At 44.3% G+C, this 21,934-nt stretch overlaps 1 protein-coding gene across 4 annotated transcripts in view; it reads right to left on the bottom strand.

The window, feature by feature from the left end:
- The window catches only part of GLI2 (GLI family zinc finger 2), a 187,234-nt gene that overhangs the window by 49,275 nt on the left and 116,025 nt on the right, over positions 1–21,934 (bottom strand). For all 4 annotated transcript variants that reach the window (XM_064718371.1, XM_064718374.1, XM_064718373.1 and 1 more), the window contains exon 3: positions 16,340–16,445. In XM_064718371.1, the coding sequence (XP_064574441.1) occupies positions 16,340–16,445 (106 nt within the window). The remainder of the gene's footprint in view (positions 1–16,339; positions 16,446–21,934) is intronic.

The following is a 21,934-nucleotide window of genomic DNA, read 5'->3' as shown; positions in this document are numbered from 1 at the left end:
GCCAGGATGCTTCCCCTGCCCCCCAAACCATCATCTCATGGTGAAAAAACATGAGGTGTTTCATATCTCATCTGCCACGTAACCACCCAAAGAGCCTTCCTTGCAAAACTCCTTTGCTCCCAGATCCACTGGTGTCATTGACTACAGCTGCTCTCCTATTCTTTCGGTTTTTCAGGGGCATAGGAAAATATAACACATTTATCAGGGAAAGAATAGGGATCTGATGTTCCCCAGCTGTTTACTGCTGAAAGTTTACACTAGTGCTGTTCAACCTGTGGTTCGCAAAACCCTTGGGAAGCACTAAAAACTCCTTTAGGGGCTGTGAAAGACAGCAAAAAATCTCTGCAAATCTCTTGTTATTCAGGCCAAATTCATGATACTATGTTTAACAACTCTGCTAGAAATTTTTTAGGAAGGCCACAAACTGTAATAGCTTGAAAACCCCTCACTGACCCTATGCTTCCCAAAATCAGTAAAAATTACATACAAAACATTCTTAGAGTAATCCCTGATGTCTGCACCAATCCATCCTGCACCCACCAACATCAGCTGGTGCAGAAGCAGGCACATGTGATTTAGGGAACTTTGCTGTGCTGGTGCAGAGGTAACCCCATCTCCTGTCTGCTGAGTACCTACAGCAATACCTCCTTCCCAACACCCCATGCAAAGGGAGACCTGTGGGCCTCATCTTTCATTCTCTTATCTCATGCAGCTATTCCTTATGCAGACACATTTCTGTATACAAATCCCATTATACTTGACCCTCAGTTCACCCTGTTTCCATTACAACGCTGTAGACTCAACCAGACTTGCTCCAGTGCCAACTCTGTGCTGTCATTCCTTGCGCAGAGTGGTAATAAAGAAATCACTGTTTTAAGCTGACAAAGAACAGATTTCTTACTAAGTAAACACTGATGTTTTGGTAGGGAAATTAAGTTATAAAATTGTGTCTACAAAGGGAGACCATACAGATGGAGTTTGTTAAGAGACAGCAATACAGTCAACAGTGGTTAATTCAATTGCCTGCTACTTATCAGATTTTTTTAAAAAAAAGCTTATCCAGCTTTTGTAAATGCAAATGCAGAGGAGCATTTCAAAGAGCCGTTGTCATTGCAGCTGGAGAGTGATGTACACATGCACATGGTCTATCCAGGCCAAAGAACCCAGCCCTGCATATCTGCTGCGGCTGCGCTGGTGCCCAGCAGGTCTGGTGCTCACCAGCCTGGAAGGAGAGGGGGCCTGGGCACAGACAGCTCCTCACCATGCCACCACCCACCAGTGGCTTCTGTCCTTAGGGCTGTGCCGTGGCCTCATGTCTCCTGGCCACTGCTCTCACCTGCCCCTCTGCCTGCATGGGGCCTCCCATCAATACCAGACACCCCAGACCTCCCTTCACCTCAGGTTACAACTGGGCACTAAGCTCAGCTGGGTAGAAGCAGCAAGTTCAGTACATCCAGCCCTCAGCTGACCCTTAAATTATGCCAACCTGACCTCAAATGTCACATCTAATTCCCAAAAGCACCAGGCTGATGCCAAGTAGCTGAAACTGTTTCTCTCCTAAAAGCTCCAATGGCAGAGGCACAGCCACTCTTTATGCTCCCCCTTCCAGGGAACTGCAGCTGGGTTTGGGGTGCTGCCTGAAAAACAGTGGGTTTTGCAGCATCAGTGCTGGCAAAGGCCCCCAGACATCCTCCTACACTAACAGTTCTGGTGCCTCCTGTACTGCTGATCCGGGGGCAGAAACAGGAGGATCTTCATCACTCCACAGCCTCAAAAAATCACCCTTCCTGCATCTTACCAAAAACCAGTGCACATGGCATTAAAGTGGTGACAGGGATGAGACCCCCAGCCCTGTTTGTGCACACTCAAACTACGCAGGGCAGAGGAAGAGATGGCTGCATGGGCAAGGCAGGTGCTCAACTCACAGGTTACAGCCACTGCTTTCCACAACAGCAGCCCAGCTCTGCCTGAAATGGTCATCTAGCTAGTCTGAACACAACCCCCCTGCAATGGGGACAATTTAAAACGACCAGAGAGCTGTGGAGGGGTTCTTTGGAACATTTTATCAAGAAAGATCGAGAACATGATTTATTTTTTGCATAGGATAAAGTTCACTGTGGGATTCAGTGTGTAGCATGACGTAAAGTCTCAGGCAAGCCAAAAGGTGTTAACATTGTGTGCCCTTTAAATGAGGCAATTAGTCAGTAAAACGAGATGTGCTTAGGTTGGAACTATGTAAATACACTCATTTTATTAATATAAGGCAAAAATCTAAAAAATATATATTGCTGGGCAATTAAGTCACCAAGTATTGGTTCTATTTAAAATTCAAGAGAAGGGATATTAAACATACTCAAATTTTAATGAAAACATTTGCATCAGTTTTAATAATTCAGCACAAAATGTTATTTAAACATTTCTCTCTGGTTTTGGAAAAGGCAAACACAGGGCCATTGTACTGGGGTCTGGAAATGAGAAATCAGAACTGCTCAGGTGCAGTGGATTTCTTTACTCACTTTAGACAACTCAGTAGCAGACAAACCAAGCCTGGCAATCAAAGCTATGCTGAAATCCCATTTGTGAGGTTTTCCATGTGTTAGAAGCTTTTGAAAGTCCCATCAGTCATCTTTTTGCACCATCACGTATCACCTGCAGCCCAAGTTGGTTTCAGTGAGGTATAAGCTTTTACATACCTTCATTGTAGGAAGAGCCTGTAGACAGGATTTTGATAAGAAATTCTCCTATCTGCAGTTTAGTTTTAAAATAGAACTTAAGATCCTGCACTTTGCATGTTTTGGGTTTTTTTTATTTAGTTGTATCAGCTGCTTAATTTGCTTAAATAAGCAAAGGATGTAACAGGTGAAACTAATGTTGATTTAAAAAATATTTTATGGTTTAAATCATCTAAAGTATTAGTAGGAACCAAGGAAATTCAAGTATCTGGATCTGAACTGCTAATATTCACAATTCTATTTGTGCATGTCACATCCCAGTACAGGAAAGCTGCTCATAATCTAATGGCAATATAATTGCTCTTACCCAGCATGCAGTACATGTTCAGTACTCATGAAAACATAAGGATTAATACAACCATTCATGCCTACTACAAAAGAGTTTCCAGCCAATGCTAAAAAGGTGCAAGAATGCACAGGCCATGTTCTAAGGTCAGTCACAGAGTATCTGAGGGACAGAGCAAGTGCAGGAAGTTACAAGGACCTATTGGTAGGAGATAAACGTTTAATTACAAAATTCCCACATGAAAGGTCTCATTCTCCTGTTCAGTGAAGGAGGATAAAAGTTTGACAAGTCAAAAATTACTAACAAATGCAGCTTGTAGTATTGTACACATGGATTTTTACAGGCATATTTGTCAAGTTCTTGTAACATCTCCAAAGAAGCCAGACTGCTGGGCTGCATGTCCACCTTCTACCTTCAATAACAGCTTCTGAAAGTCTACAATTTCATTTTAATTAAAGATTTCCTCCTGGACACCACTGGCTCTTTCAACTGAATCTCAAATGTGATTGGGGAGTGCAGACCATGGTGGCAGACCAGGAGATGACTTTCAGCCCAGCTTTCACCCAGTGAGGCTGGTAACAGGAGCAGGAGATTACACTGAGACCTTACACTGCTAAGTAAAGAAGACACCACACACACCCTATGTGCACACACAAATCCTTACTGCACTGGAAGTTCATAGATTGCAGCAAATTTGCTGGTGAATGTGTGAACCACAAAATTGCCCTGCCTGGGAGAAAAGCACCAGTGAACACACAGCTGGAAGGGCTGGGTTTATGGAACACAAAGTAATGAAGTCAATCACAGAAACCAGATCCTGGAAAAAGTCCAGTTTGGCAACATAGTCAAAAACCAAGCGAAGGGATAAGAAACCACTGCATCCAGTGCAAGACTGCGGCAGGGAGCACAATCTGCTGCTCTTCAGCATAAGGCACCTTATGGAATCTTCTGTCCCTCAATTTGTGCCATTTACTCTCTGAGTCACCCTGGGAAGGGTAACTCACCCAATGTGCTGCACCAGAGTGACATACCTGAAGCAATGTGACATCTGCACAGAAATCAAACCCAAGTCTCTGCTCACCATCCATCCTTATCAGAAACTGTCACATAATTCACCAGAAATGCAAACCCTGCTCTGCAAGGAAGAAACCAGGTTGACAAAATCCTAAGCTCCAGCAGTACATCAGGACTTGAAGGCAAAGAAGTTACAGCTCACAGAGCTCCTACCTTCTTCACGTTTGGCAGAAGTCATCTCTTAAACAAACAAACAAACAACTCTTTGAAGAGATTCCTATTCTTGTGGTAACACTCATCCAGGCACTGACAGGATTCAAACCAGACGCGGCTGAGGGAAGTCTGGAGTCATACCAGGTTTAGATCTCGCATGCCAAGAGAGGTCAAGACCCAGCCAAGCCTTGAGCAGACAATCCCAGGACATGGAGGAAGTGGTGTTGGTGGGAGAATGCCTTTCCCTCCGACTCATTAGCCAAGGCCACATGATGCTGCTCTGGCGAGGAATATGAAGTGGTTTTCATTGCTAGCCACTACAGCCCACAAGTACAGTATATTTGTCCTCTGGAAAGATCCTCTGGAACCCTGAAAAGACATGACTTCTAAAATACCTAAGCTTGCTCAATTCCATTTTAGCCTCTTACATCTCCCGTCCTGGGTGAGGGTTTGAATTTCTCTGACCTAGCCAGAAAAGCGGTTGGGTTATGTGTTTGTGTACAATTTCTTTTCCAAAGATGGCTAGAAATCTATTTGACTTTGGAAGTCTACTATTTTGTCAAGTGAATAAAGTGGTTTGGGTTCTGCTAACACTGGTTTCATATGACTATTTTTCTGTTTAGAGACTTCTACTGGAAACAATATATAAACAGGTTGTAACTATTGAAGCTTCAAAATGTACTGGATAAAACTTTGCAGATACTTCACTGTCCATCACTTCCTAGCAATACTTCTTACAGAGAATCAGTTGGGCTGGAGGACTAGGAAAAAAGAGAAAAATAGAAATCACTTCTATATGATTCGTCTCCTGGGAACTAACTGCAAAATCCTTCTAGCTGGTCTACAGAAAATAGAATTATTCACCCTGACCCGATCCCTATAATATACCAACTCTCATGCTGCACCTTGATCCCCAAAAGATGTCATCACAAATGTGTGCCTTGTAATCAGGGTAAAACAGCAGCAAAGGCCTCATTTCAGAGGCCAGAGGAACTGAAAATGACATTGGCTCCTTGAGCAGCAACACAGTCTGACCTGAGGGGTTATCAGTTACACAAAGCAGCACCTCAAACACTGGTAATTCCTTGAAAATTTGGTCATGGTAGGAAGCAGACACTGGGATATTTTGTCTGCATGGTAACTTGGCCGGACTCCTCAATCTGGCCTGTTTGACACCACTTCTGGGATCTCTGTGATGATGCTGGAGTCACAGTAATGCTGTGGAAGTAACGACCACAGCTCTAGAGTCCCTCTTCATTAAACTGGGACTTAGACTTTGCAAAAACCATCTAAAAAATCATAACAAGTCTTTCATGAGAATACCAGCAAATAATCCACTGCTGTAAGAGGTCTGAAGTCAACAGCCAAGTCTACATCGACAGAAGAAAAACTACTAATATGAACTAATTTTAGAGCACAAATACACAAGCAGGGTTTAGTAAACATTTCTGTTCTGTGGTATCTTCAGAAGAGCACTCTCCTCAGGACAGCATGTGAATATTCATTAAAGTTTCTCTGAAGTCAACAGACCTGAACAGGCATTTCTAATTAAGCATACAGTCACACATTCTCCTGAATAGGAAGAGACTTAAAAACAGTTCTTTAGCCCAGAGCACTTTTTGTGTGACCCTCTGCATTACCAACTCATCTTTTAGATGACACTTTTCAAGAAGATACTTTTCAAGTACCTTCTACAAATCTTCTCCTTCTTACTACTCCTCATTAGATTGATCTTTCTTTAATTTACTGATTTGATGACTAGATGCATTAATTCCTTCACCTCCCTATCATTCTACACTCCGCTTTCTGTCATCTACAATGCAGTTTTCTCTTGTAAAATATCCTACTTCACTTGAGTGAGAATGAAAGACAGCCTATGAAATGAAGTGTTTTATCTCACAGTGAAGACAAACAGCCTTCAAGTATGTGCATGTAAGAACATCACCCTAATGCAGCTGTAAGCTTGAAACTTTCCTATTTTTAATGTATTAACCACACTCTGGTAGACTTCCTCTACCAGTGGTACTTTGGGATGTGTGGTTACTCTGTGGGATCTTAAGAAGCTTTCACATGAAGCATTCAATCAGCAGGTACCATGTCCAGCAGCTGGTTTGCAAATCAAAAGCCACGTAAGTAGCCCCATAACCAAGATAGGAAAGTCTCTTTTGAAGGGGCAAGAGAAGGAATAAGACAAATTCTTCTCCAGGATGCTTTCACAGGATCAAAAGGCAAATATCTCAAAGGCCCTTGCTGGATTTAAGAATGCACATTTCCCTGAGAGACTTAAAACTCAAAAAGCTGACTGTGACTGCATTTTATACAGTCCCAATGTATTTTTTCAGTCCTGCCTGGCTGTACCCAGGTGCTGTTATAAGTGACTTTGGCTCACGTGTGCAGAGCAGGGAGAGGTGTAAGAGAGAGATAAAATGAGCTGTGCAGGAAGAACTCCACTGCTGCGAGGAGGCGCCACCTGTGCAAAAGCACAGGCACACCACTGCAGCCAGAGAAAGGGCAGGAGGCAAGGGTGGAGCCTAATTCTCACATTTAATCTAACAGCATGAGCTCAGCAGCAGGGAAACCATGGTACAGGTCCTTCTACTGCCCAGGGGGTGAAAAAGGACAGCTCCTACCATGCTCTAAGGCACTCCCCATTCCGGCAAGTATCTGCTTAAAAAAATCATCAAAAGGCTCACATTCTCCTGGTTCACTATCAGCTACCACCATCAATTATATCAATACCCAGCCCCACATACACCAATGAAGTGGGAGCAGGGAATGCAGTAAACTTGCTCTTGAAGTGGAGCCTGGCCAACTGATATCATCTAAACCTTGAATGTGTTTTTTTCACAGCACATCCTCCCATGAGATTTGCCACGTGCATGCTTCTACAACAGAGAGGAGACAGGGCAGAAAACATCCCCATTGATCCTGAGGGAGCTGCATGGCCTGGGCATGCACACTGGGCTCCAAGTATGCACAAGCCACCTCATTAACATGCCGGTGTTTCTTAACTCCACTCCAGCCACTTTATGAATTTTTAGGTACTTAATTTCTTTACTACAGATGGCTTTAGTGTCCTGATTTTCAACAGAGGTTGGAGTAGTTTGACCTTAAATAGAATCCAGCTTGTTTGAAAAACCCATTGAGCATTGAGCATTACTAGCACTTGACAAGCCAGACCTAAGAGTCAACACTGTTTTGAAATCCACAACACCCACTTTCAAATGCTATTAGCCAGACCCAGTACACTGGGATTTATGATCTGAAATAACACTGGCACTTTTAAAAGTTTGACCCTTGAGAAATGCTCTAAATTTTAGCTGTTAGCTGTCTATTTAATATCAATGGTGAAACATAAAAGAACAGGAATCAAGAGTCTCCAAGGCAGAAAATTGTGTAAAATCACAAATTCTCAAAATGGTCTGGCACACAGAAGAAAAACATATTTATGTGGTTTAGTGTCAGAGCCAGGGCTCTAGAAAGCCCGCTAAAACACACGCGCTCCCACGGGAGGGATGTGCAGGTCTGAGATTTGCCAGGGTAACAGCACCCACTTCTGCAGCCTCTCTGGTTTGTGCAGATGGGCCTGCAAGGTGTCAGCTGCACGCAGGGTATCCAGATCCACACTTCTGCCAAATAGGGTCCTTTTCACATTGGTATTTTTCTTTTAAGTTTCCCCCCAGCCATCTGGGTGGTCCAAGAATCAGACCCAAAATACCTAGGATCCCTCGAACCACATGTTCTAATCCCAGCAGAATTGACTCAGTCCTTCATCCATCCAGGGTAAATTGACTTCCCTGCTCTTTGCTGCGTGGGGGGAGCTTTTGGATGAGATTTGAAAATTTCCGCTCTGTATGGACATTAAAAATCCTACATTTTTCTTCCAGCCAACATCACAAGCCAGCATTTCTGCCATTAGTTTTTATCTCTCAGCAGCCTGTGTAATTTGCTCCCCATGGCCACTGGTAGCTGGGAATCCAGATTAACCAGCACCTGAAAAGTGATGTGCCGCAGGCTTCATTCCACAAGCCAATGGGATGGATGCATTTTGTCCATTTATCTTCACACATACTGGAAGGATTTCAGAGAAACACAGTGAAAATGAGGAGGCTGAGTGGATTGATATTTGACTATATGCTGCAGGCTGCAGCCTGGCCAGTTCATTAGAGCAGGGAGGAGGATATGACAACATGCAGCAAATATCTGGAGGGACGTGTTGCACAAGGAGGTGTGCTAGCAGCAGGAAGGTGAAATTCGGGGAGAGAAAAAAAGGACGGTGGACCAGAAAGGTGAACTGCATGGAGAGCTTTAAATACTGAGAAAGGACTTGCTACAGGATAGAGTAAAAGTTTAACCTGGAAATACAAGACCAGGAGATACAAGAGGGAGCCCACAGACCCCAGTGCAGTACAAGAGAAAGTGCTACAGAGGAAAAGAACACTGCAACAAGTCCCAGCATCTCTTGTCTTTATGACCACAAGAAGCTGGTAAGAGGTGAAATACCATCTAGAGAAGTGATTTATTCAGGATTAAGAAAAAGAAGAGGCCAGGAAAGGCAGTGCTCCCCATTTAGCTGAGAGAAAACTTGAGAAACAAATTCAGAATACTGGAGTTTAAAAGGGCAGGAAGTTGGCACCGAACATTTATCCATTTTCACAGATGCTGAAAGCAGTGGAGAATGGGCAATCCCATTGAGATAGCTTCTGAAAGACACGCACCCTCTGTTTAGAAACTCTTTAGAAAGCAGCAGGAAAAGAAAGTTCAAATAATTTTTTTTCCTAAAGCACAAGCTTAACAGCGGATAAGGTGGAAGCATGAAGTCACTTTTAATCTACTATAAAGTGAGGTAAGCAAAGGGATTATCACTTAAGACTCGCTGACATGAAGCTCTGCGAATGACATTTAAAAGCAATGGTGGATTACACAGTGACATCATATTAAATGAACACATGCCAGAGGTTTACATAAAAGACCTCAAAGATCATGCTTTTGTTCTCAGTACTAAAACCTCTTATCCATTTTTAAACTTCTGGCGGTGATCAGGCTAAATTAGAGGGGCAGTTTTTCACAGCACCAGCAACTCGGTGGCCCAGATCTTCACTAAGTGTGAATGGGCAAAGCTCGATCTGAGCTCACCCAGGCCCCTCACTCACTCCAGCCCAATGTCACAGCATTCAGCAACTGGAGACCCAGCCCACACATTTCCAAGCGCAATCTGCATTTCATTGCATAGCTTAGTGAGTCTAAAACCACTCCCCCCCTTCAGGTCCCTCTGGACTTCAGGTTTCAGTTACTCAAAGTACTCTGAAGGCTATTTAACTAAATGCACATGACAAAACTCTCCTGAATTTAAAGAACAGCACAGATGTGTAAATCTCTCTCATAATGAAATATGCTTGAACAACTTTAAAAAGATTCAAAAGAGAAAGCTGTGGGGGTTTGTATTTTGTTGGTTTGGTTTTGTTTGTTTATTTGTCTGTTTGTATTTTGGTTTGTTTTTTTTTGCAGAATAGTTTATAAGACAGGAAAAGCCTCCAGAAACATACTAGCCCTGATCAGTGTTTTGGATTATGCCTTCCCCATTCCCCAAAGACCTGATCAGCCTGTCCTCCCACTGAGGCCAGAAGTTAGGCATGGAGCTTCTCGGTTTCTGCACAGGCAGGTAGCGCTGTGTACCTCTTCCCTGGTGCCTGAAAATGGCTACATGACCAATCTTGGAAGCCAAAGGAATCTTTTGTCTTAGCTCTCAAGATATCAAAAGGATGAGTATTACTCTGACAATATTTTAGAGATGAGGAAAATAAAGCACAGATAGAATTAAAGTAATTTTTCCAGCTCCCAGAACATGACAGCCGAAGCCTAGTATTTCATCTGTGGTCTCCTGGAGATGGAGATCAAGTGACCATCGAGTATTAATCTTGGAACTGACAGTCCCCCAAATCACCTCCTGTAGGTTACCAAAGAGCCACCTCAAAGCAACAGACTCCTGCTAATTACAGATCACGGAGAGGTTTGAACCAGCCTTCTGGACGGGACCAGACCCTGCAAACCATTGAAAACTGACACATTCTGATTTTCTTAAATAAATAAAAGAAACATGTGGGAAAGAAGGGGACAGAATAAATTGGATGTGGGAGCCCCCAAACCTGTTTCCCAAATGAGCAATGTATCTATTTGGTGAAAGTCGTAAAACTTTGCAAAAGACATAAGAAGGCCTCTCTGAGCAGCTGTTTGCTTTGACTCCGGAGGGAGCTCGCTCTGTCTCCTAAGCAGCACAGTACCATCAATCATGACCTGCCAAAGATTTTCTACTCCAGTAGCAATGTAAATATGAAAACACAGAGGTTTTATTGGTATATACGTTCTGTGGCTCAGCTGAGAGGCATCCTTGCTGCAGGAATGACCATCACCAGGGGTCCCATCCCCAGCCCAGCTGCAGCCCCTGGCAGCAGTGCCCCATGGAGGGTAACCCAAGGCACTCTATGCACGCTGCATACTGCACAAAGGCAGCTTCCAGAGCACTCTCTGCAAGCAGCTCCTCTCCTCCACAGAGCCAGGAATTCCCCTGGATGGAAGGGATGGCAGAGAGGCCTCGGCAGGGAACGGGGAGCACCATCAGGTGAGCCCTGGCAAGGTTCAGCTGAAGCGTGGTCAGGGCCACAGGGCAGTCGGAAAATTTCACCGCAAAACTCTGATACCCCTTCAACGCGTGTATTGGAAGCAAGACCTTTCAAAGGATTCCTATCTGGCAAAATTGATGGGACTTTGTGTGTGTTTTTGTGGAATGGGAACAGCAAAAGGCACATCTGTGACAATAAAAAATTCCAGCTCTAAAGCAAGAGACACTGGTGTTTCTAAAAGCAGTTATAAGATGATGATGATTATTTTTTGTATGGCTAAACAACATATTTTCCCTTAACCCCACTTGGCCTCCCTTGGCTGAATCTCACAAAAAACAACAAAGGAAAGAGAGAACCAGACTGGAACAGATATTAAACATGGAAAATCTTGGGTTTGACATTAAATTTGGCATATTTGTAAACACTTGAGACATAGTCTTTTTATGATGAAAAGTTTAACAGTCAACTCCTCTGCCTGTGAATCACCCTGCATAAACAGCTCAGGAACATTTTAACTGGTCCTGAAAAAGTATTCTGTAATTTTTAACACAGTATAAAGGAAACACACTTCAACAGGGAGGGGTAATAAAATCAGATAAAGAAAAAAGTGTAGGCTGGATATCAGGAAAAATCTGCAATAATATATTAAGATTTCAGGGAAATGGAGGAATATCCTTGATTAAATGAGATAAAATCCCTACCAGAGGGAAAATAAGGGCAACTCCACACTATCATGGAGATGGAGTCATCTCTATGTTTAGGTCTTTGGGATAATTCAATCCTAATGAAAACCATGGAATTTGTGATTATCAGCTCAGGGTTGGGGTTTTTTTTTACTATTTTTATGTCTGGACAGAAGAGCAACACAATATTTTGTTAATAAATAATGTCAGTACTGAATCCTAAAACACCGCCAGGATGTTGGTAGAAAAACAAGGCTGCTTTTGTTTTTTACAGTGCATAATGCCTGATGGGTTTTAACCACAGTTAGGAGCTACTGTTAAAAAGCTTCTTGCTGAGTCAAGCCTAGGCATGCTGTTTACTAGGGTTAGCCCCAAAGGCTCTTGCATTGGCAGGGACTTTTAAGCTGAGCTAAGGAGTTTTTAGTTATTTTTGTTGTGATTTAAAAAACAATAATAATAAAGAACAGGTAAGCATGTAATCACCTTCCATATCTGCCAGCAACTTTCCTCTGTAGTCAAGGGCTTGGTCTTGCAAAGCTGTGCCCTTAGCTTAAAGCAGAGACCAGGCCCAGTGGATTAGGTTATTGCGAAGAACTTCACTAAAATACAAAATACCCCTTTTGTTAGAAAAGGACCTGTACTAGCTTAGGAAGTGAATTTCTCTGGTTCAGCTTTGAGCCTGCACACACCTGGCTGATGACTTTTGCTCAAATAATGCTGACCTAAAACCAGCAGCAAAGAGTGAAATTCTGACAAATCAATAAAAGCTGCATGCAGAAAGTGCATATAAGACCCATCACTGCTCTTCCACAGAGCCTGAGCCATCCTGCGCTGTGGAAGAGAGGATCAGGATCAGAGGGGAAAAAAAAGTATGTAGCTCTGTAATTTGATCCAGTATCTCCAGAATAAGGCAGAACCTCCAAATTTATTTTTCTGTCTTTTCTTAGCCTTTGAGTATTGTAGTATTACTTACTGTTAAATGAATGTTATATTGTGGAAATGTTGGCTCATACCATTTTATGCACCAATAAAATTCCTTCGATTCATTCTGCTCTAGTTCTACATTCCTGGAACAGATTTCATCCCATATCCAGCCTCACTCCATTCTGCATTGCATTCTTTATGGTGTCCACTGAATTCCAATCCTGCCTCTCCCTCTATCCTCCATATTACCACAGGCACACTATCATTGCAATCCTGGACAATCATCTGAATGAGATACTTTATTTTTCTACACAAGCCAAGCAAGCACCACAATTCTATCAAATTATTCTTAATACCAAGAAAAAAAAGTCCAAATACTAATGATGTCCAAAAAATTCACCACCAAACAAGTAAAACCAACAGCAGTTGTACAGAAAAGTGAGTTGTCCTAACAACTGGAGAAACACCAGAACAATCTCTGAAAGTAGAATTCAAGGAAACCCCAACATCATCTGCTTCTGGACATATATAATAAATCCTCAGTAGTTTAGAAGAAGACTCATGTCCTGAAAATTATTTGTCATGCTGCTTGACAAGAAAATCTGAGACACCAGGAATGACAGTACTGAGGAGAAATGCAGCAAGTCTTTCAGGCCCATCTTGGCACGGGGGTCCTTTTTTACTCAAGTTTTTCACATTCCCATCTGTGTTCCCAAGCAAAGGGTCCCACAGGTGGTTCTGCTCAAGAGAGCCTTGCAGATGAGTTCTCTCCAGTTGAGATAAAATAACGTATGTTCTCATTAGGCCGAATGCAAACAGTGATGAAGGGGAATGCACTGCCAGGTCACCTCAAGCAATCAGGGAACAAACCTTTGACATAATACAGCAGGCAGATAATAAGACCCCATAGTTAGCAAGAAATGAGACTGCACTTAATTTGCCGTGCAACATTCACATAATTAGATAAATTTGGTACCGTCAAGGCAGCAGACAGGTAGAATATAGACTTGATGAATTGGGCGCTCTCTGTCAGGCACCCATCACATTAATCATAAAGCCAAAACTCAGTGACGCAATTTTTCTTCCAAACATTTGCCATAATTTTCTAGAGTGAGAATATGCATATGCCCTTGGGGTTTTTTTACAGGTTGTTTACTTTCAAAACAAGGAGGATTGATTTCTGCCCCACCAGGACAGAGTACAAAATTCTAGAAGCTCATCTGTGCCCACAGAGTATTGAACAAGGCTGCCGGGAATGCCGTAATTCAATCTGATTTCACTGGACAACAGCCCGAATGAGCTGGTGGCATAAATTGTCCAGTGTATTGGACAAGAGCCATGCAACCACCAAGTATGCTCTAGCCCAGGTCTACCACCATGTCTGGATGATTTCACACTGGACATCCTCCAGCGAGGAGGGTGAGCGCTACAGTGTGACCTCCAGAGCACAGACTGGAGAAGAGAGAACAAAGACAAAAGAGACATAGAATAAAAAACAAGAAGAGTAAAGGACAAGACATGATTTTAGGATGTTGACAGATAAAATTTGAAGAGGAAAAAGGACTGAGACCACAGCTGCAGAGAATTTTCCCAAGAGGGTTGTGCATAGTGCAGGGTACTTCTTGACAAACAAACAAACGGAAGCGGCATTCCCTCGACCCTAAAAAATTGTCACAGCCTAGAAGCACTTGGCAGCTTTGGAGCATCTCCAGCCACAAAGGCACCTTTCAGTGCAGTGCCCAGGTAGCTTCAAAGAGGAGTATGTTTTCTCTTTAAGACCCGCAACCAAGTTTTCTCTCCCGTACCTCGCAAGTCAGTTTTGTGAGAAGAGTTGCTGCAAAGGAGAGGAATCCCAAAGAAGAAATGCAACAGGTATTTGCCAACAATTCCACTCAAATACTAAGCAGGATACTCTTGGTGCACTGATAGACAAATGTGGTAACTGCTAACACAGTAAATTATTAATATTGGTGCAGATGAACTGAAACCTGATCTGCCAGGGCTGTACACTTTGCCAGGATCGATCAGCTGGACAAAGCCAACATGAAAAAATACTGGGGTTACTGGGGATATGATTCATAGGTATGCACCATCAGTGGCAAGCTCTCAGTTGCATTTTGTAGAAGACCTTGCCTCATGACCCCGCCACAGAAACTGGTGTGGAGCCCCACAGTATATGCAGTGCCCCCAAACCTGCTCGTGAGGGCTGAAGGAGAACACGGAGTGGGGCACACAAATAACCTGCGACAAACATCAGGACATCTGCCCGCCTCTCTTCTAACCACTGTTCTGAATATCTCCCTGTTCCATATGTGCTTTACTAGCCAGAGCTCTGGCTAAATAACTATCTCCCAGCAAGTTATTATTCTGTCTTTTTTTTCTACAATTTTTGCATGAAAGAGCAGAACTATTTCATGCAGCCTCCCTAATCCCCCCCGAGTTCCCATGTTAGCAACTTGCTTTCCCCTTTGCACACAGCATGGAAGAAGCTGTTCTGCCCCTTTAAACATCCAGTCAAATTGACTGTCAGCCTGAAAGACAATGACTTGTCTTCTATAGGATCCGGGGGAATGCCCTATCATTTATTTCTTGCAGTATTTTGGAAGCAGAATAAAGCTGTGGTAGCTGTGGGGCTCTACAGATCTGGCTGCTGCTGTCTGCATTACTTGCTTCCCAGGGTCTGTTCCCCTGCTCACACCTATCCAGAAGCAGCACAGCTCCAAAAGCAGCTCCAGCAAACCTAGGCGAGCACAGCCCCTGGTCAGACAGCAAGACTGCAACAGGACTGCAGGGGATCAAATGGAAGGTTTTTAAGTGATGAGCCCTAGCTGTTCTTTCCTTGTTCTTGAAAAATTATTCTGGCCCTCAGTGGGTCCCCTACACCCAGTACTGTGGGACCTGTCCCTCAGCCGATGTCTGAGCCCTGTGTTACAGCTGCGGGTTGAAGGATTTTGGAATGGCCATGGGACTGCCAACGCCATCACACTGCTCCTCACATCTCATGGGAAAGGTACATGTCAGGGACTAGAAGAAACACTTTCAGCCCCATCATCACTAGAACCACTGCTCACGTCCCTGCTGGCTCCATTTTCCTTGTCGTGATCAAAATTCACAGGAGGTGAAAACAGATCTCTCTGTAAACATCTCCTTCAAGTCATCAAGAACTATTGAGCTGTAATGTCCCTGGATGAAGAGATTAACCATGAATTCCCCTCTCAGGGTGTAGCCCCTGACCAGTCTCTGTGCTCACTGCCCATCAGCTGCCTCAGCAAGAGGAGGATTTCATTAGAAGGTCACCACCAAAACTCAGAGTCCTACCCCTCCAGGGTGGACATGGACACCCCCATGAGAACTTGACTTATTACTGCTTTTAGAAAAGGCTACCAGCCCAGTCAGGCTGTTGTCCAGTGAAATCAAACTGAATTATGGCATTCCCAGCAGCTCTTTGCCACCATCCCCACAATTGGCAGGCAGGGAGGAATGGTACACAAGGTCTCCAGAGAGAGGGAGTAGCGCTGGGTCTTTGCCAAGATGGTGACAGAAATGACCCAGGCAAGGCACTATGTGAGAAACACAGTGGGTGCAAAAACACAAGTCAAGCCTGTTCCTGTGAGCTGAGCTGGATAATGACAAAGGAGCCCTATACTCCCATCCTACTGCTATAGGGCACTTCTGTCAGCTTAACAGAGCTGTAAAGCCCTCCTGCCAGGCAGGTCAGTATTATCATTGGATGGGGACAATGAGGTGGAGGGTGGCCAGTAGGGCCAGCCTGCCAGAAGGGCAGTGAGTCCCAGGGACTTTAGCAGTGGGATTCGGAACACTGCAGGAGGCTGACATTTAGCACAGGAGTGGAGGTGTAAGACTTACCCGTGGATAGCGTGGATGGAGTGAGGTTCGTAATGGTATCGTCCTTCCTGGTGGCGCATGTCAATTGGCAAAGGAGCGTGGAAGGCCGGAAAAATGTGCTGCGGCACTGTTATGGGGAATAGAAGAAAAAAAAAGGGACTTCAAAAACTTTTCCTTCCCTTTTAAAACAATTTCAAAGGCACTAAATCTCCATGAATTTCAGAGCAAGAGCAGTGCAAGACAAGGGGTCTTCATGATATCAGCGCTATCATACACCAGAGAAGTGGAATGAATAAATAATCAAAGTCATGCGGAAAAATCCTACATCTTCGACATAAAAGATCTCCAACAGGGTTTTTGACAAAGACAAGCAGCTAAGCGCTCTTTGAACTTGAGGAGATTATAGCAAGCACCAAGGAAAACTAGACTTGCAACGCAAATCAGACTCAACAGAGCCTGGTGGGATCCAGACCTGCATCGTCCCTCCAGCCTGGAGTGGCAGCAAACACTGTTCCTGAAGGTCTGTACACACAAGTTGGAAATATTTACCTAAAAATATAACAGCAAGAGCAGCGCTAAAGCAGAATGTCTAGGCAGTCAGAAGAGGCTCAGAAGTGCCTACTGCCAGGTTCTGAGAGAGGAGCTCAAATTGCTCTCACTTGTAATCACTTGAGGCCCTATTTTTTATTCATTTGAGAGGCTTGTTTCATCTTTGATGGAAAGATAAAGTGGTCTCAAAAGGCAGCGAACACCTACATTGACTTATTAAATCTACAGGTTTTAATATTTATTATTGACCCCAAAAGTTAACGGCGAGAATATTTGAGTGAGTTGAGCTGATGGAAAATTCATCAGGTTATTTCTCCTCACCACCCCCAACAATACTGCCTGGCCGCCTGGGCCTTTCCTGCTAAAATTACAGAAGCTAGAGAAAGAAATAGAATTAGCAGAGCCTCGACAGTGATACCGCACAACCGCAATAGCGATCCCGTACAATCGCCCTCTGACGGGGCTCCGCGCGTCTCTAAAGATGCCCCTTTCTACATTTGTGGCAGCGACCAGCTTAAAGGTAAAAGGCTGGTCTTGCTCTGCCTTTACAAACAGTCAGAAGTTCTTCATTAAAGATTACTTAATATTGTTGCAGGTTTTACCATTCTTTCTCTGGCTTCTTGGCCTTTCCGTCTAGCTGAAGACCAAAAATAAAACAAACCCAACCTCCTAAGTGAGCAATTCAAAACCCAGCCTGTGCTCAGTATTTCACTGTAACTTGCCTCCGTGACAGGTACCATCTCTCTGGAGACTGGGGAAGCACCATCCAAAACCAAAGTGTCAAGGCTTGGGCCAAGTCTCTCGCTGTCGCTCAGCAAACTTCAGAAATGCCAAACGCTTTTTCTACAAAAGACCTTAAAATTCAGCCTTTTGCATCTGTGACTCCAGCTGCACCAGAGCTACGCCGATGGTGTCCGGCGGGGCTGCACTCCGCGTGGGTCCGTCGCGCAAAGCCTGCCTGTAATCCTCATATACGTCCTTCCCGGCATATCAGCGAGAGGATCTGCGGCTCCTACTCCCATTGCAACGCTCAATCCCTGAGCACAGCGCGGCACAGGCGCGTCAGCCAGGCTGCTGGGAGAGGTGAGAGACTACACAAAAACAACCCTCCTGCCAACTCTGCTGAAAGGCGTTAAGCTAAGGTAGTCGGGGTGGAAAGTATTTAAGGCTCTGCAGCAGACTTGCTCTCCGTGCTCCAGCAAAGGGCTGGCACCTCACACTACCTGATACACTGGGAGCATTTTTGCAGCTCGCCTAATGTCAGGACACAGTAGAGTAACTGTTAACCACCTCCCCCGCTTCTGCCCCCCTCCCCTCCTCTCCCAAAAGCAGCTCAGGGAGAGAATGAACTTGGATCCTTCAGGATTTGCTTTTGCAGGAGGAAGATTCACCCTTTAACTGTCCTGAGTAGGGATGATCTGTTACATAAGGGCACATGTAGGGCTACTTCATTTTAAGAGGCAAACCGTGTTTTTCCAGATCAAAAATACACCGGAGTTTAGCTGTCACACCCTATCCCCTGCTCATACAGCACGGTAAAGCCTCTGGTCTCCATAAACCATGCTCAGCTCAAACTCCAACCCAGGCTGGCAGACACCTACAGCTGCTGTCCTCCTCCCTGGGGACACTGCTGTTCCCTGCCACAACCTACGGCTGCTGTGGGGACCGGAAGGAGTTGAGCTTTTACATCATCACATACTAAGCATGGTCACAAAATCAACTGTCCCTGCACAGACATCCAGTGGCAAACAACACAAACATCTCTTCCAGCCTGAGACCCTAGGCTGTGCTTCCTGCAGTGCCCACCCCATATTTATGCTGTACAAATAAACCAAAAAGAGCAAGAAAACTTCTGTGGTCCTGGGATCAACCCAAAGTGCTGCTAGTAGCATCCCTATAGGTGAAGATTAGCAACCTTCCGAAGCAGATTGGTCACTCTGCCTGTAATGGACAGGTCTGGGGCTGAGTTAATCCCCAGAGTGCAGGAAAGTGAGAGCTGACCTGGGCTGAAACTGTATTGGACATTGCAGCTGAGTTTTAATGATGTGGAGAGTCACCCTAATCCTTTGGCCTGTCCCCTAGGGCAATTTAATTTATTAATAATGATAAAACTACTAAAAACAGGTCAAACTGAATCTCTTAAAAGCCAGGCCAGCTATGTTTTATTTTGTACCTATGCATTTTTACATGATTGATTGCTGAGATAATACTGGAAATTTCTGTGCTAAAAGAGTCTCTCCTTGTCACTCAGGAGAGCTGGGAAATAGAAAACACGGGCTGTTTGCTGCCTGGCCTCCTTTCCTAGCTATCTGTTGGTATAAAACTGACATCTGAAGAGAATTTCTCCCTCCTCACACCTCTGATTATTAATGGGAGAAAAATTTCCATGAACTTCCTCCTTTCTACTGCACTCTTGGTTTGTTTTTAGCATTTCAATCTATTTTGCCCATGGGAAGATCAGCAAAGCCTCTGCCTTGGGTATCTGCTTCATGCTCCCAATTGTAGCCTCACCATGTGCCCTGTGCTTCGCTGCCACCAAGGGCAAGGGAAAGGGTTGGTTTTTAGGACATCCCTTTGCAACATTCCCCTTCATGACTTCCCCTCTGCTTCCCTGCCTGGGAGCACCAGCCAAGCCTACCGGCCCCAGTGGCTGGTGCTGTTCATTTTTATTCTCTTCCAGGTGCTTGGTCAGAAATAATGAATGGTTTTATAGGCAATCAACTACCAATTCATAAACGTCAGCCTGGCTCTGCTTCTTGTTCCCACCCCTCCAGAAGAGGACTGTGAGCTGGCAGCAGGACAGCAACACACGCTGTTAACAAAGATGGATGTTTTACACATACGAGTTAAAAAGACAATTATATTCAATTACTTCAAGTAAGTTACGGTGATGTATTCCTGAATAGCCACGGGAAGGGCAATATGATGATTAGGGCAATGAATTTGCCAACTTTAATCTAATCAAGGCAATCTTTTGTTTAGCATTATCTGCTTTGCAGTGGCAGAGGATTTACCAAACCCAAGCAATCTTTGTAGATTTAACCCCAAAGCTGCCCAATTAGAGCTAATGATGATTGCTTTACACAAGAGGGAGGGAGATTTTAGTAGGAGGCCCAGGGAAAGCTTTTCCCCAGGAAAAGGTTGGGCCATACCAAGCCATGCAATACAATACTCTGAGGTGCAAAGGCATGACATGGCACCTCCAAAAGTCCCCAAGCACTGCAACCACAGATAAACATTTTCTCTGGTTTCTGCTGGAAGAAGAGAAAGCCAAAGAACACATCAAAAGCAGCACGCAAGGGGCAGGGACAATGAGAGAACAGCGTGTTTTGCACAGAAACAACACAGTTCTACACCAGGCTGGTGAAGCAGAGCACAAGGCACGCTCAGGAGGCCCCACCTTCCACCCCACCGGGCTCCGGCAGGAATGTGTCTGCTCCGCCGCGCCATTTGATAAGGGGGAAGATGCTGCTACCTGTCCCCACTTGTCGGAGTCGATTTTCTGGCCAAGGTTTATGAGCAAGACACGGACCTCCCACTGCTGTGTTCTCATCCCTGTCTATTCAAAGGCCAGCCAACCCTCTGGCTTCAAAGAGAAAAGATAGGAGGCAGAAATGCAGGTTTAAAGGGGATGTCCGTTTGCTGAAAATCCCAGGAATCAGGGAGGGAGGCATCAGAAACAGCTCTTACTTGAGGATGATGCAGGCTTTTGATTATCTCTACAGATAAGTCTGTGCTTCAAGAGAAACAAGACTGCCTGTATGGATTTGCATAGCGAGCAAAGGAGCTGTTTTGACATCACTCATAGCAGCACCTTTCTTGAGCTCAAAAGTGAGAATTAGGAAGGGTCCAGCAAGCTTTTTCTATTCCAAATACTTCAGCTTACACACGTCAGCTGAAAAGAAGAAAAAAAAAAGGAGAAAAGAAATCAGACCCCACGGCACTGAAGTGGGTTTCACTTGCAGTTTGCTTTGACAAAAATAATTCAGAATGCCCTTGGGAAAGGACTTAAAGAAGTTGCCACTTGCAACTGTGGTAATGCAGCCAAGACTGGCTGGAAGAGACCCTGAAAAGCCCCACATACCCCCTTGGTACCACACAGAAAGCACTGGGCTCCCCCTGCTTTAACTGAAGCACATGTGAGTTTTGCAGGCCTCCATTTGGGCAAAAAAATATACAGATTTCCTATGGGTGTCCAACAGTCTCCTGGGGGAACAAGCAGTCCAGCCTGTAAGTAGGCTTCTTTGCCATCAGAAATAGCGCACAATTATTTTGCAATCAACAGTGAAAGTCATTTGTTGAGGAAAATATAAAATATAATTGGATAATTCAGTACCTGTTGGGCTTTTCTCAACAAATTTGCAAAAAAGACCCCATAAAAACTGGTATCTTATAAAAGAGGGAACACAAATTCTGATTTCTTGACATGCCTTTTGGTTTGATTTCCTATGGAGTCAGTGATGCATGGGACACAGCTTTCATAAAGGGATCACAAGATCCTTTGCAAAGAGTAACAAAGCTTCCCCTCTCTTTAGGAAGGGAAGAAAACATGCATTTGAAAAACCATGCCGTTTTTTAACTCGAGAGGGACTGAAGCAGGCTAATGCAATATAACTTGCACAAGTGTACACAGTCAAACAAGAGCAGGATACCAATGAACCTCAATCACAGCAGGCAGAAACTGCAACTTTATCAAGTTTATCTCTAAAAAGCTTCAGAGCCCTGGGGTACTGGATTGATTTGTGTCAGCGGGCAAAAAACTCTTCCAGACACCAGCTCACACTCTCCTGTCACTGCAGTGTCATTAGCAGCTGTGCACAAATAAGCAACAGAAAAAATGGGAAAGGGATTTCCCAGAGGATGCTCGTGAGCTTTCACCAGTACTTCCACAGGTGAACTGAGCTGTGCTGTCAGAGGCCAAATCCGTCTAACTGGGGAAGGTGGGATGGCACCTGGTGTGGCACAGCAGCTTACAACAACTTTTACTTCTTTTTTTTCTCCCAGGTTCAGCTTCTTTGAAAAAAATAATAGTAAAACAACGGATACCTGCAGAGACCCATCTTGCTG

This window comes from Zonotrichia leucophrys, chromosome 7 (genome assembly GCF_028769735.1).
Source record: "Zonotrichia leucophrys gambelii isolate GWCS_2022_RI chromosome 7, RI_Zleu_2.0, whole genome shotgun sequence".
Classification (NCBI taxonomy): domain Eukaryota; kingdom Metazoa; phylum Chordata; class Aves; order Passeriformes; family Passerellidae; genus Zonotrichia; species Zonotrichia leucophrys.
The sequence above is the reverse complement of the archived record's forward strand: the minus strand, read 5'-3'. Positions and strand labels throughout refer to the sequence as shown.